Source organism: Marmota monax, unplaced genomic scaffold (assembly GCF_021218885.2).
Source record: "Marmota monax isolate L192 unplaced genomic scaffold, Marmota_monax_Labrador192_F-V1.1 WCK01_AAM20220418_F8-fsc00057, whole genome shotgun sequence".
In the NCBI taxonomy this organism is placed as follows: domain Eukaryota; kingdom Metazoa; phylum Chordata; class Mammalia; order Rodentia; family Sciuridae; genus Marmota; species Marmota monax.
The window spans coordinates 10737735-10751273 of NW_026693933.1; the positions used below are offsets into that span (position 1 = coordinate 10737735).

Below are 13539 nucleotides of genomic sequence, written 5' to 3' on the forward strand. Positions count from 1 at the left end.
TGCTCTTAAGTCTTCTGCTACACACTTTTTCAAAACCCAAAACATACCTGTCTGCTAACAAGGTGCTGAGGTTGTTATTGATGATCCTTGCACTTTGGTACAAATATATTCATGTACAGAAGACAATTAATGTTATAGGACAATTCTTGAGTTTTATCTACTCCACAGCATAAATTATTAACTCAACAAGTATTTATTTTTTCCTACTACATGCCTTTTCTGTTACCTTCAATTATCCTCTCTTTAGCATCTTTCAGACATTCAGAGGTGTCATCTGCTTTCATGCATGTGTATATCTCCTCAGCAAAGACTGAGGAGTCTAGGGTGGGTGAGACTCTAGGATGGGTGCAGAGGATTACTGTCCTCTCTAATAAAATACATCCATAAAGATGCTCCAGGGTGTCAAGAGAATGTGACTAAATTAGTGTCTGAGTCTTAGTTCAAATGTTAAGCTTTCAATTTAATCACTGCTTCTGCCTTGCCCCTTATGCTCATCATCTAAGCTAGGACAGAATTTTTTTTTTTTCTTTGCTACTGGGGATTGAACTCAGGGGCACTCAACCACTGAGCTACATCCTCAGCCCTATATTGTACTGCATTTAGAGACAGGGTCTCACTGAGTTGCTTAGTGTCTCGCTTTTACTGAGGCTGGTTTTGAACTCTCAATCCTCCTGCCTCAGCCTCTGGAGCTGCTTGATTACAAGTGTGCGCCACTGTGCCTGGCTAGGATGGAATTTTTTAAAGCTAAACCACAAGAACAGGAAGGAAATGAAAACAAAACATATATAGAATGAAGACAACCAATTCTATATTTCTGGTTTCTGATTCTACAATGGGAGGAATGTGTGAAGTAAAAGAATCAGAAGCACCTGTAGAGTCTGGTTTAATGGTCTGCAGTGAGTCCCTGATGATTGTGTGGTACATCCACAGTTGGGTAAAACTTTTCTAATCTACTGAGGGGTCACATGTCTGTGTTTTGAGTCCTTCATGCGTCTTGCTTTCTTTAATTTTATTATTGAATAAATTCCAATAATAATCAGAATCAATAGTTTTAATTTTAAGTCACATTTTACCTCTTGTCTTCAAAATCGTTGAATCATAGGTCTTGGTTGGCACCGTGGGAGCAAATGGCTGGTGAGTGCAGGCTTTAATACCATTGTAGAGCTCCTTAGGTGACGTAAAGGTCGGGAACATGGCTCCACGAGAGATGTGTGTATGGTAAGGGTGATCAATTGGATATGGTAAGCAGATTTCGCTAAGATTTATTGAGCAAATAAAAAAAAACAGAAGAAAAAGAAGTGCGATGAAAAAATTAATCATCAAATATTTATTGGGACTCTTTGTTATGGCTTATAGTGTTCTAATCCTTGAGGATGACAGTAACCCAGATAAAGTTCCTATAATCATGGAGTTGGCAGTCTGTAGACAATCTTCCAAGACCTATGAAATTTTCTTAATTTTTCTAGACAAAACTAAATTTCATTTTTAAAAATAAACCATACTTAATTCTTTATCATGAATAATCTCCATGACTGGGTAATAATATAAGCAATATATGGATATTTTTAGTTTTCAGATGATGTAGGAAGAATTTCTAGTTGCTTTTAATTTCTGTTTCCTGTTTTAAAAGATCCATGTACTTTATTTTATGAAATAATTTTGGATATTTAGTTCAGTAATACACTCATCTTGGATTGAACTTTCAACCCAGGGATCTGTTTCTTTAAGTAATGGATCAACAAAATATATTGCCCGTTTATGTACACAAACTGTTTTGAAATAAAAAAGCCAAAAATAGATCACTGAAGGAAAAAAAGAAAAAGGCCACAGTGATAATTTTCCTATTATTTGGAGTACTGACAGAGGTTAAGGGAAAATAAAAACAACAACAACAAAAACCACTGTCTAAACCAGAAGAAAATTGAGATCAGGAAGGTTACAGAATAGAAAAATGTTATTTTGTAGAAAAATTTTGTAGAAAGACCAATGTTATGGGTTGAATTGCATCTCTCCTCGAAATCCATATGTTGAAGTGCTAATCCCAAAGGCATTATAGTAGGTTCTAATTTGGAAATAGGGTTGTTGTTCACATAATGAGTTAAGAGGGGGATCATACTGAAGAATGGGTTCTTAATCCAGTGAGCCTAGTGTCCTTATGAAAAGGGAAACTTGGACTCAGATGAGCACACAAGAATGCTATGTGAAGATGAAGGGAGAGATTAGGGTGACACATCTGTAAGCCAAGGAACACCAAGGACTCCAGCAAACCACCAGAAGCCAGGTGCCAAGCAGGGAGCAGGTTCTTTTTCAGAGCTCCAAGAAGGAACCAATCCTGCCCCAACATCTTACTCTTGGACTTCTAGCCTCCCACTTTGAAGCTTATCAAGCTACAAATAAAATCTTGAATCCAATAATTATAGCCCAGCTAAAAGGACTTTTCTTTTCATACTTCTTATGAACAAAACTAGTAAAGTCCAAAACAAGGTTTCTTCACATAGTTGTTTAAAAAACAAAAACAAAACAAAGCCCCTCAAAACCTAAATCTTGATTTCTATTCTTTTTTTTTTTTTTTTTTTTTTGCTTAGTACTGGGGATTTAACCCAGGGATGCTTCAACACTGAGCTAAATTCCTAGTTCTTTTTTATATTTAGTTTTATTTAGAGGCAAGGTCTTATGAGTTGCTAAGGGCCTTGCTAAGTTGCTGAAGCTGGTTTTGAACTCACGATCTTCATGCCTCAGCTTCCCAAGCTGCTGGGATTACAGGCATGTGTCACTGTGCCCAGCTAGACCTTGATTTTAATAGCTTTTTCAGTAGTTCTTTGCTCAAACACAATTTTACAATATCAGTTTAATATTTTCAGTTAAGATTGGTAAGGGCTTTTGTATCATACTCATACCAAAACCAGATAAGGACACATCAAGGAAAGTAAACTACAGACCAATATCCCTGATGAACATAGAAGCAAAAATACTTTAGTAATCATGTTCAACAACTTACTAAGATGACTGTACATCACACAGCCAATTTGGTTTTATTACAGAGATGAAAGGATGGCTTAACACATGCAAATCAATAAATGTAATTCACACATAAATAGAATTAAGACAGAAATCACTTGGTCATCTCAATAGCTGCAGAGAAGGCCTTCGACAAAACTCAGCACTCATTCATGATAAAAGCATAGAAGAAACCTACCTCAACATTGTATAAAACTATTTATGAAAAACCCAAAGCCAACATCTTAGTAAATGGGGAAAAACTGAAAGCATTTCATTTAAAATCTGGAATAAGACAAGATTGTCCGCTCTCACCACTCCTATTTAATATAGTTCTAGAAATCCTAGCCAGAACAATTAGGCAAGGAAAGGAAATAAAAGGGATAAAAATGGGAAAGGAAGAAGTCACATTATCACCATTTCTGGATTCTATACCTAGAAGATCAATAAAACTTCATCAAAAGCCTCCTAAAGATAATTAAACAAATTTGGCAAAGGAGCAGATTACAAAAATCAACATACAAAAATCAGTAGCTTTCCTATATATTAACAATGAATAATGAATTTGCTGAGAAAGAAATCAGGAAAATAATTCCATTCACAATAGCTTAAAAAGTAAAGTATCTAGGAACAAATCTAACCAAGGAGGTGAAAGACCTCTACAATGAAAACTACAGAACATCGAAGAAAGAAACTAAAGACCTCAGAAAATGGAGAGAACTCCCATATTCATAGATAGGCAGAATTAATATTATTAAGATGGCCATACTACTGTCAAAGGCAATGTACAGATTCAATGGAATTCCCATCAAAATACCAATGACATTCTTCACAGAACTAGAAAAGCAGTTATGAAATTCATTTGGAAAAATAACAGACCTAGAATAGCCAAAGCAGTGCTTAGCAAGAAAAATGAAGCAGGAGGCATCACAATACCAGACCTCAAATTATACTAAGAGCTATTGTAATGAAAATGTATGGTATCATAAAAATAGACATATAGACCAAAGGTACAGAATAGACGACACAGAGACAAACTGACGCACATCTGTAGTTATTTGATTCTTGCTTGACAAAAGTGCCCAAAACATACTGGAGAAAAGACAGCCTTTTTAACAAATGGTGCTGAGACAACTGGTTATCCGTATGCAGAAGAATAAAACTAGAACCTTATCTCTCACTCTGTACAAAAATCAACTCAAAATGGATCAAAGACCTAGGAATTAGACCAGGAAATATGTAACTCTTAGAAGAAAACTTAGCATATAGGCACAGGCAACAACTTCCTCAACAGGACCTCTAAAGCTCAGGAAATAATGCCAAGAGTTAATAAACTGAATGGCACTGATTTAAAAACGCTCCTGGTACAGCAAAGGAGACAATTAGGAATATGAACAGAGGATATACAGAATGGGAGAAAAATCTTTGCTAGCTACTCTTCTGACAGAGGATTAGTATTGTGTAAAGTTTTTTTTTTTTTTTGAGTACTTTATATATAGACCATATATATGTAGTACTATATATATACTTAGTCTATATAGACTATATATAGTACTAGATAAAGTACTCAAAAAACTTTACACAAAAATGAAATAACCCAATAAATAAATGGGCAAATGAATTGAACAGACACATCTCAAAAGAAGAAAGACAAATGGCCAATAAACATATGAAAAAATGTTCAGCATCATTAGAAATTAGGGAAATACAAATCAAAACTTCTGAGATTTCATCTCACACTAGTTAATATGGCAGTCATGAAGAATACAAATAATAATAAATGCTGGAGAGGAAAAGAAACACTTTTACACTGTTGGTGGAATTGTAAATTAGTACAACCACTATGGAAATCAATATGGAGGTTCCTCAAAAGACTGGGCATGGAACCACCATATGACCCAGCTATACCAGTCCTCACTATTTACCCTAAAGAATTAAAGTTATCCTACTGTGTGATAATGCATACTCATATTTATTCCAGCATAATTCACAATACTCAAACTATGGAAGCTAGTTGATGAATGGATAAAGAAAATGTGGTACCTGCACACAATGGAGTTTTATTCAGCCATACAGAAAAATGATATTATGTCATTTGCAGGAAAATAAATAGAACTAGAGATGATTATGTTAAGCAAAATAAATCAAGCCCAGAAGTCAAGGGTTGTATGTTTTCTCTCATATGTGGAAGCTAGAGAGAAAAAAACGAAAAGAAAGGTGGGGGGAATCTCATGAAAATCAAAGGGAGATCAGTAGAGGAAAGGGATGGGGCAGGGTAGAGGTGAGGAAGGATGGGTAAAGTGTTGGGGACCGATGTTGGTTAAATTATATTGTATGCATGTATGAATATGTAACAACAAATCCCATCATTATGTACAAATATGATGAATGAATAAAAAATGTGGAAAAAAAAAAAAAAAAAAGAAAGGCTGCAAATGGTTTCTTGTACCAGTTGCCAATAAAAAGAACAAGGGTTCCTTGGAGTTTTGGCTCATCCAGGAGTGGAGCAGGAAATATACAAGATGATCCAGAAGTATCTTATAGTGCCAGAAAGTAAGGAAATGCTAAAAAGAAAGAAAAACCATCCTCCAAACCTCCACAAGGATGACGGAAATGTCAAAAGAATACAGAAGAGAATTAGAAGAGCTTCTTATGCCCAATTTGAATAATAAAATAAGGGGGTACTGGATTACTTGCTAAGTACCAAAAAATAAAATATCCCCAAGTCCATACTGAAAATAAGTGGTTCAGTAAATAAATGGAAAAGAATAACCATGCAGAAGAACACCAAAAATTTAAGTAGGTACTTTGTTCTTGGAAGGTAGAGCCTGATTCCAGATGTCTTCTGTGCACAGTGAGTTTCTTTTTAAGGGAACAGTGTGGAAAGGAGGGAAAAAAAAGACTAACTGTACAGTAAGGAAGCCTCAAAAAACACTCCCTCAGCCAGGTGATCAAGGTCAACATCAGCGGAGATATATCAGGTATACAGTATGCACCCTTCATAGAAAGTGATGAAAATGGTGCTTTACCTCCATGGTCCTCCTCCCCAAAACACATTGCTCCAGTCTAATCATAGAAAAACATGAGTTAAAAGTCCATTTTGGAGCATTCTACAAAATATCTGACCTATAATTCTCAAAATAGTCAAGGTCAAGGAAAATCTAGGAAAGTGTTACTACAAAAAAGACACCTAAGGAGACATGAAGATGAAATGTAATGTGGAATCCTAAAATAGGATCCTGAAACAGAAAAAGGACAGTAGGTAAAAACTGAGGAAATCCGAATAAAGTACACACTTCAGTTAAACTAATGCATTGATACTGGTTCATTATTGTGACAAATGTGCCACATTAATATGGCAATAGTAGGGGAAACCGGGGGTAGGATATGTGGGAAGAACTCCCTATACTAACATCCTTATAATTCTATATTCTAAAACTATACTAAAATAAAATAAAAAGTTTATTTAAAAAACGAGATTGGCAGTGGGTTGGAGAAGGAGCTCAGTGTAGAGTCCTTGCCTAGTACATGACTTCAATCCTCAGTACCACCAAACAGCAAGGGCAAGGGGGAGTAGGGAATATAATTGGGAAGAAATCAAAATAATGTTACCTTGGACTTGAACCAGCCTTTCCTTCCATTTGTTAAAAAATAGTTTTCATCAAAAGTCTCACTTCTCTCACCTGTCTAAGTGGTATGAAATGCCAATAGTTTTTTTCTGATTATAACAAGGAAGGAAAATATGTTTTATACTTACCTTATTGTTGAATTAGATGGTTTGGGCAACCTAGAATAAAAACAGAAAATAATTCATAATTTAAATTAAGGGCCTTTAAAGGCTTGTATTATTATTATTTGAAAATTGCTGAAGACTAAGGATATACCCCATTTTCAAACTACATTGTCACCACGATAATATTTTTATTAACTTTCTGGAACTGTGCATATTGACAGGATAGAGCGATATATTTTCATATCTCAGTTATCTACTGATAAATTTTTCCATTCCACATATTCTTACTTCATATGGCAATATATGAAGTAAGTCTTCAGTCTTGCTTACCCCTACCCCTTTTGCATTTCTTATTCACAGGAATACAGGGGCTGATGGATAGCTTCTAATGATAAGAGAGCTCTGGTTCCTACTGACCTTCACTCTCATAATCATGTAGTAGCCAAAGAGCCCTGAAGAAGCCTGACATCACATATGTGGTGCAATTACATGACCTGAAGTGACACAAATGTGGCCTTGTTGGGAAGATAAGTAGATAATAGGTATATACTTTGTCCCTTTGCCCAGAGTTGCTGATCTCTCATGATAGTAAATGTTGCTATGAAAGGATAGAACAAAACTGACAAAGTTCCTGGAGGTTTGCCTTTCCAAATTAGTTCATTACAAGGTTGTGCATTTAATTATTTGAAACACTGCTTTCCAAGAAATAATACTATAGCCTTGGGGAAAAGTTTACTAGAGAGGGATAGTTACCCACTTATATGATTTCAGCTATTAGTTTTATCCTATGCAAATAAGACTCTGAAAGATTTCAGACATGAAAAATGAACAGAATGCCATAAATTTGATAGTAAAAGTTGATAAAACTGAATACACTTGAGCAATTTTTAGATGTTTCTACATATTCACTACTAAGTGACATATAAGTCATAGAACTTTGTTACTCTAGCATATGTTATAAATACACAATTCTCATGAATCCTAAATGTTTATGTCTTTATTTGGACTCTTAAGTATGTGGGTGTGGAACTAAAAAGAAAAGTGATTTCCTCTCTTCCAGTTATATTGTTGGGTTGGAGACGGGGATGAACGATGAATCCAAGGTATATAGAGTTAAAATTTACTACTATATATTAAATATTAACTTGGCATCTAAAATTGCTCTCATGTGACAAATTTTGCTGTGATGTTGATAAATATATGATTAAAATTGATTTGATTCAAAATGAAAAAAAAATAAGAATTTTTTTTAAAAAATCTTTTTTTAAAAATTCAAAATTTAAAGATAAAATTAAAGTAAAATGAAATGCTCAGAGACACCACTTGCTTGATCCAACCAGCTATTCAATCCTATTGCCATACTCCATATCTCCTTTGCAAAGTTAACTAAACCCAAAGAGATAAGCAAATGCTAATTTTATCTTTTTGGCTCCCTCTAGTGGCTAAATTTTATACTGTATCACCTTAATTTAAAAACAACCAACAAATCTTAATAAAGATAAAAAAATATTTTCATTGTCATTTCAGTAGTGTCAATATTTTATTCTTATTTTACAAAAAATAAAAATGCATGACTTAGTAATATATATGAAAAACCATTTTTTTAAAAGAGTAAAAATAATTTAATATACTAGAGCATAATACCTTTAAGCGCAGGCTAAATTAGTATTTCTTATCCAAAAGAGATACTTAGTAATTTTTAAAAGAGTTACTTATAGATAACCATAACAATCCTCTCTTATTATGAAGTTTCAGTTCAAAATTTGTTGAGGGCCATTGTGGCATTTTCTGTAAAATTTTTAATGAAATAGAAATATAACAGATTTTTATTATATTGAATAAATAGGTCAAGGTAAGAACATGAATCAAGATGACGTGTAGGAATCTCTTTGAACATTGCTATCATTTATTTCTTACTCTTTGTTTACTGGTTTAAATGCTACAAACCCTTTCTTTTGGTTTATCTGCTGCTGCTTTTTAAAAATTTCTAATGTTAATGATCACTATTTTAATAAAAAGGAAGAATTCTCTAAAAGTTCCCATGTGGGGGCTTTTTTGTTTCTCATATAACTAATTTCCACTTAAATTACTATTTGATCCCATGTAAGGGGAAGGGGGACCTCTAACTTACAAGGAATCATTTCCATAGACGTCACTTTTTTGGTTCCGTGTCAAATAATAGTATTGTTCAATAGGAAGTTTTCTGAAAAGAAAGAAAATATTAAATTGAATCTCTTTTTAAATTAACACAGTATAATGGGGAGACTATAAAAGATAAGTAGATTAATACAATCATGAATATATAGAAACAATATATGAAAAGATGGCATTTTAAATTATTTGAAAAGTATATATTTTTCAATAAACAGTACAGGAAAAATTCACTACCCATTTGGAAAATAATACATCTCTACATTATTCAAAAAGATAATTTCAGATAGATTAAAAATCTAAAGAATTGAGGATAAATCTAAACAAATATTAAAAAAGAAAGGGCTGGGGCTGTAACTCAGTGGCAGAATGCTTATCTAGCATGTGTGAGGCACTGGGTTCGATCCTCAGCACCACATAAAAGTAAACAAATAATATGAAGGCATTGTGTCCAACTACAATTAAAAATTTTAAAAAAGAAAGAAAGAAAATGTATAGGAATATGTTTTTTTTTTTTAAGCTGGTAAAGAGGGCCTTTTAAATAAGATGTTTATTTCAAAAGCCAAAAGCACATTGATAAGACAATGGACACTACAAAGAGCTTAAATAAAACAAAAATTGGAAGAAATAAAAATAACATAGAAGGGATTGATATCTAGAACATCTACTAAATTAAAAAATTCATATTTTGAATATTTTATATTATGACCCAGAACTTTCACTGAAGATATGCCCTACGGAAACATTTGTGCAAGGATCAAAGAACTATGTGAGTGGTCAAATAACCTGTGAAACATTGTGGAACATTATGAGAAAATTAAAAATAATAAAGTAAATCTGTGTTTATTGACAAAGGACTCTCTCTAGATTGTAAAGAAAAAAAACATCAACTTGCTTAACACTACATATCAAATGATTTCACATATAAACAAAATAACACCATAAAATTTCAGTGGGCACATGCATAACTATGTAAACAGGTAACAGAAGGTATGGAAGGAGACACACCAAATTGGTAACTGTGGTTCGCTCTAGGAGGGAGGGAAGAGGCTGGCCTCACCTGTAATATTTTCAGACATATTGTAGTACTCACCTGTCATTGTGGTTGCCCCATATCTTTTGAATGCTCACTCTGTATTTTTATAGTGAGTCGGTACTGGTCACCTGCAAATCAGTATCCACTGCAGATGTGGGTGATCAGTAGAATTTTTGTGTATACATCTGCACCCTGGAGGCTAGGGAGGCTGGGAAGTGGATTTCTGGATCTTACTTGGGCAAGGGGATGTTCCAAATGTGGGAAACTGCAAAATGTAGGGAAGGTACTGCACCTTTCATGTACCTCAGTGCCAGTACCTATGACTATCCTTTCAAGATGAAAAAAAGAAAGGAATGCTGGTGAGCACTGAATCGATTCAGATATTGCAGAAATTTTTGATTTGCAATAGAATAATAATGTAGAATAATGATTTTCCCATTCACCATGAGCCTCTTTGTCTCTCTCAAGATTTTTTCCCTTACTAACAGGATAACCTACTCTTTTAATCTCTTCAAACTAGAGAATTGCAGGGGTTTTTAGGCTCACCTTGTCTTAATATGCATTTGGAATATAGGAGTTGGGTTAGGTATAATGAGTCTCAAACAATCATACTGTTTCCCTTTGGGCTCCAACATTTCCAGGAGAGTATGGGAATATATGGGGTGGTTTATTTTGGTTGTCACAATGAATTTAGGATGCAACTAGTATTTCCAGGTCAAGAGCCAAAGGTGCTAAACACTTTGCAATATATGCCACTTATTAAATTGAATGGCAGAGGTTGTTTGACTTTCATTGGTGACTGGCTCCTGATAAAAGAGTAAACAAGTACAAATTTTATTAAGGAGAAATTTTGCTTTATGAAATCATTCATAATATCTTTCAGTATTATTATTAAACTAGAAAAATCAAAGTTGTCAGGAAATTCAGAGTATCCTTTAGTTCACAGAGCACTGCAGATCTATTTTAAGAGCTTTTAACCAGTAGCTTAAAGGAAGAATTTCCTTTTCTAAAATGAACAATTTTACTACTTTACCAAACTTAAATCAATGTTTATGAAAGTGAACACTAAGTTATACATTTTCATTACTTTGTGATTTTGTTCCTTCAGTGAATTGATGCTGAATTGGGTGATGACTGATCTTACTTGGAATTTCTGAAACTTGCATATTATAGGTAAGTAAATATTACTAAAGTTCCTTTAAAGGAGTTTTACTTTGATACTTTTATGTCAGGAAGACTCAGAAGGGGCAGCAATGCCCCATGTGGCATTATATGGACATTGTATTGGAACATGTGTATAGAAACACAGGTAATTACATTTTATTTAGTAAGTAATGCTTTTTTTAAAAAAATTTCTTAACCCCAGATGACATACTTTAGGATGTCTCACCTCCTGGACCTTTTCCAAAGGACTAGGTACTTTTCATTTCCAAAGGCACAGGACAAAGAGTTGGTAAGGCAAAGGAGTGATCCTGTTTCTCACAAAACCTTCTACCAAAGGAGGTGGTAGGGTGTGGTTGCTAGAGAAAACCTTTTTTTTTTTTTTAAAGGTTTAAAAATTGAGGCTTCACCCATAAAGAGAGCTGTAAAACATTGCTATTTTTGTATAAAAGGCTTTTTTTAAGGGAGAAAGAAAAATATGGTAATAGCAGTTATTCCTTGTTAGGAAACAAGGTAAATCCTATTCTGTAGTTGTTTGCCAAGCAATTAGCCCTATATATGAAGACAGAAATTTGTCCTAAATATATTTTTAAGAGAGGAATATGCTAAAATGATAATATTTGACATAAAGAGGCATGAAAAGAATGAAAGACATTAACCTACATTTGTGAGTCAGGGGTAACAGGCATTCTAAGTGAAACAAGTATTTCTTTTCTTAGTGTCTTGGGGCTGCATTCAGCAAGACCAACACAAACCTTTCACTTAATCTTTGGCCTTCTTTTTACACACTGAAATTCTATCCAAATATTTCTAATTCTTTATACTACTGCATATTGTTTAATATTCAAATTTTGGAGGACAATAGCTTAAATTCCATAAAGAGTTATAACCCCCAGGTCTGTAAAACAATACTTTCTATACTTAAATTACTGAATAGATAAATGAATAAATGATGAGTTTTATGGTGTAGATATTAGGTGCCCCAAAAGGTCATGTGTGAGACAATGTAAGAAAATTTAGAGGTGAAATTATTGGGTTATGAGAGTCTTAATCTAATCAACACGTTAATCACCTGAGAGAGATTAACTGGGTAGTAATTACAGGCAAGTAAAGTGTGGCTGGAGGAGATGCATCACTGAGGGCATGTCTGGGTTTTTGTCCCCAGTGAGGACAAGGATCAATCTCTCTCTCTCTCTCTCTCTCTGTTGGGCCTTTTTGTCTGTCAGCTTTTTACTGATTTACTGAGGTCTTGATAAGATTATCAGCCACATATGTCCCTATTTTTAATGTTTCTCTCTCTAGCTATGGCTTGTCTTATCTGTTTTACTTCTTTTGCTTGTTATAGAACAAAAAAAACTAGCTAGACTGTTAGTAAACCAGGTAATCAGTATTGTTAGATAAAAAAGAAGAAAGTAGTCTTTGTGCCATGGTTTGATGGATTATTCTCTGAATTTCATAATTAAAATTAAGTAATCTTTAATAAATATTCAATTTGAAATTTAATTTCCTGCTCAAATTTTTTTGCTCTGTCTTCAGTTTTAACTTCTGTGAATAGAGTTGCTGAAAGTGACTTTAAAAATTTATGTTATTATTGAAATACATAAATACTTTTGAAAACATTTGACAGAGAATTTTAATGACTACAAAGATTGGTGAAAAAATTACAAATCAAAAGTTCCAAAAACCAAGAACATCTGCACAAATTAGGCTAATTCTTTGTTCAGACAAAAAACATGTTTAATATCCATTTTTCTCTCATATTCTCACTTAATAAGATAAGTAAGGGAATAAGTTAATCAGAATTTTTTAGAATACTTTATCATCTCTAAGGACATTAAAATATTTAATAAACAGGCTTTTTATGATTTCATGATTAGAAATCATAATTAATTTTACTATCTGTGTCTTTTTATTCATAGTAAAAGAAATTAGTTTGGAGGCATATTTAAGTTTACAAAAGATTGAGTAGAAATAGAGAAAATGGATAATAACAATCTTTATGTGAATAGCAGCAAGTTTAGTTACCTTGGCCAGGTTTCTCCACCAAATCCATAATGCTGATGTCCTTTGCCCATGACACAAGGAGGCTCATATTTCGGCCTGTGTTCATCAGGCAGCGAAATCGGTATAATCCCACCATATTCCCTTTCAGCACCCCATGGAAGCTTACATTGGTGGAGTGACTCCCTTAATTCCTGATACCTGTTAGAATAAAAGAGACTTGAAATTGTTCAGCAACAATTAAAATTTCCATTTCTTCATAAGTATTTTTAGATAGAACAGAGAATTCTCAGTACTGGGTATATTATGATACTTTCTGGGTATTTAGGCATCATGGGACTACCCAAGAACTGAGGTTAAATTCCTGATTCCTACAGATTATCTCCCTGCCACCAAACAGTGGTAGTATATTTATCTAAAATAATATTGAGAAATGACTCACATGCTATAGAATTAATCA

General features: G+C 33.7%; 1 protein-coding gene across 2 annotated transcripts in view; it reads right to left on the reverse strand.

Annotated features, from left to right (window-relative positions):
• Nucleotides 1–13539, reverse strand: part of Spmip4 (sperm microtubule inner protein 4) — a 34587-nt gene that overhangs the window by 13146 nt on the left and 7902 nt on the right. For both annotated transcript variants that reach the window (XM_046463594.2, XM_046463592.2), the window contains exons 3-6: nt 13104–13280; nt 8862–8933; nt 6755–6784; nt 1074–1255 (exon numbers count right to left, since the gene is read on the reverse strand). In XM_046463594.2, the coding sequence (XP_046319550.1) occupies nt 1074–1255; nt 6755–6784; nt 8862–8933; nt 13104–13280 (461 nt within the window). The remainder of the gene's footprint in view (nt 1–1073; nt 1256–6754; nt 6785–8861; nt 8934–13103; nt 13281–13539) is intronic.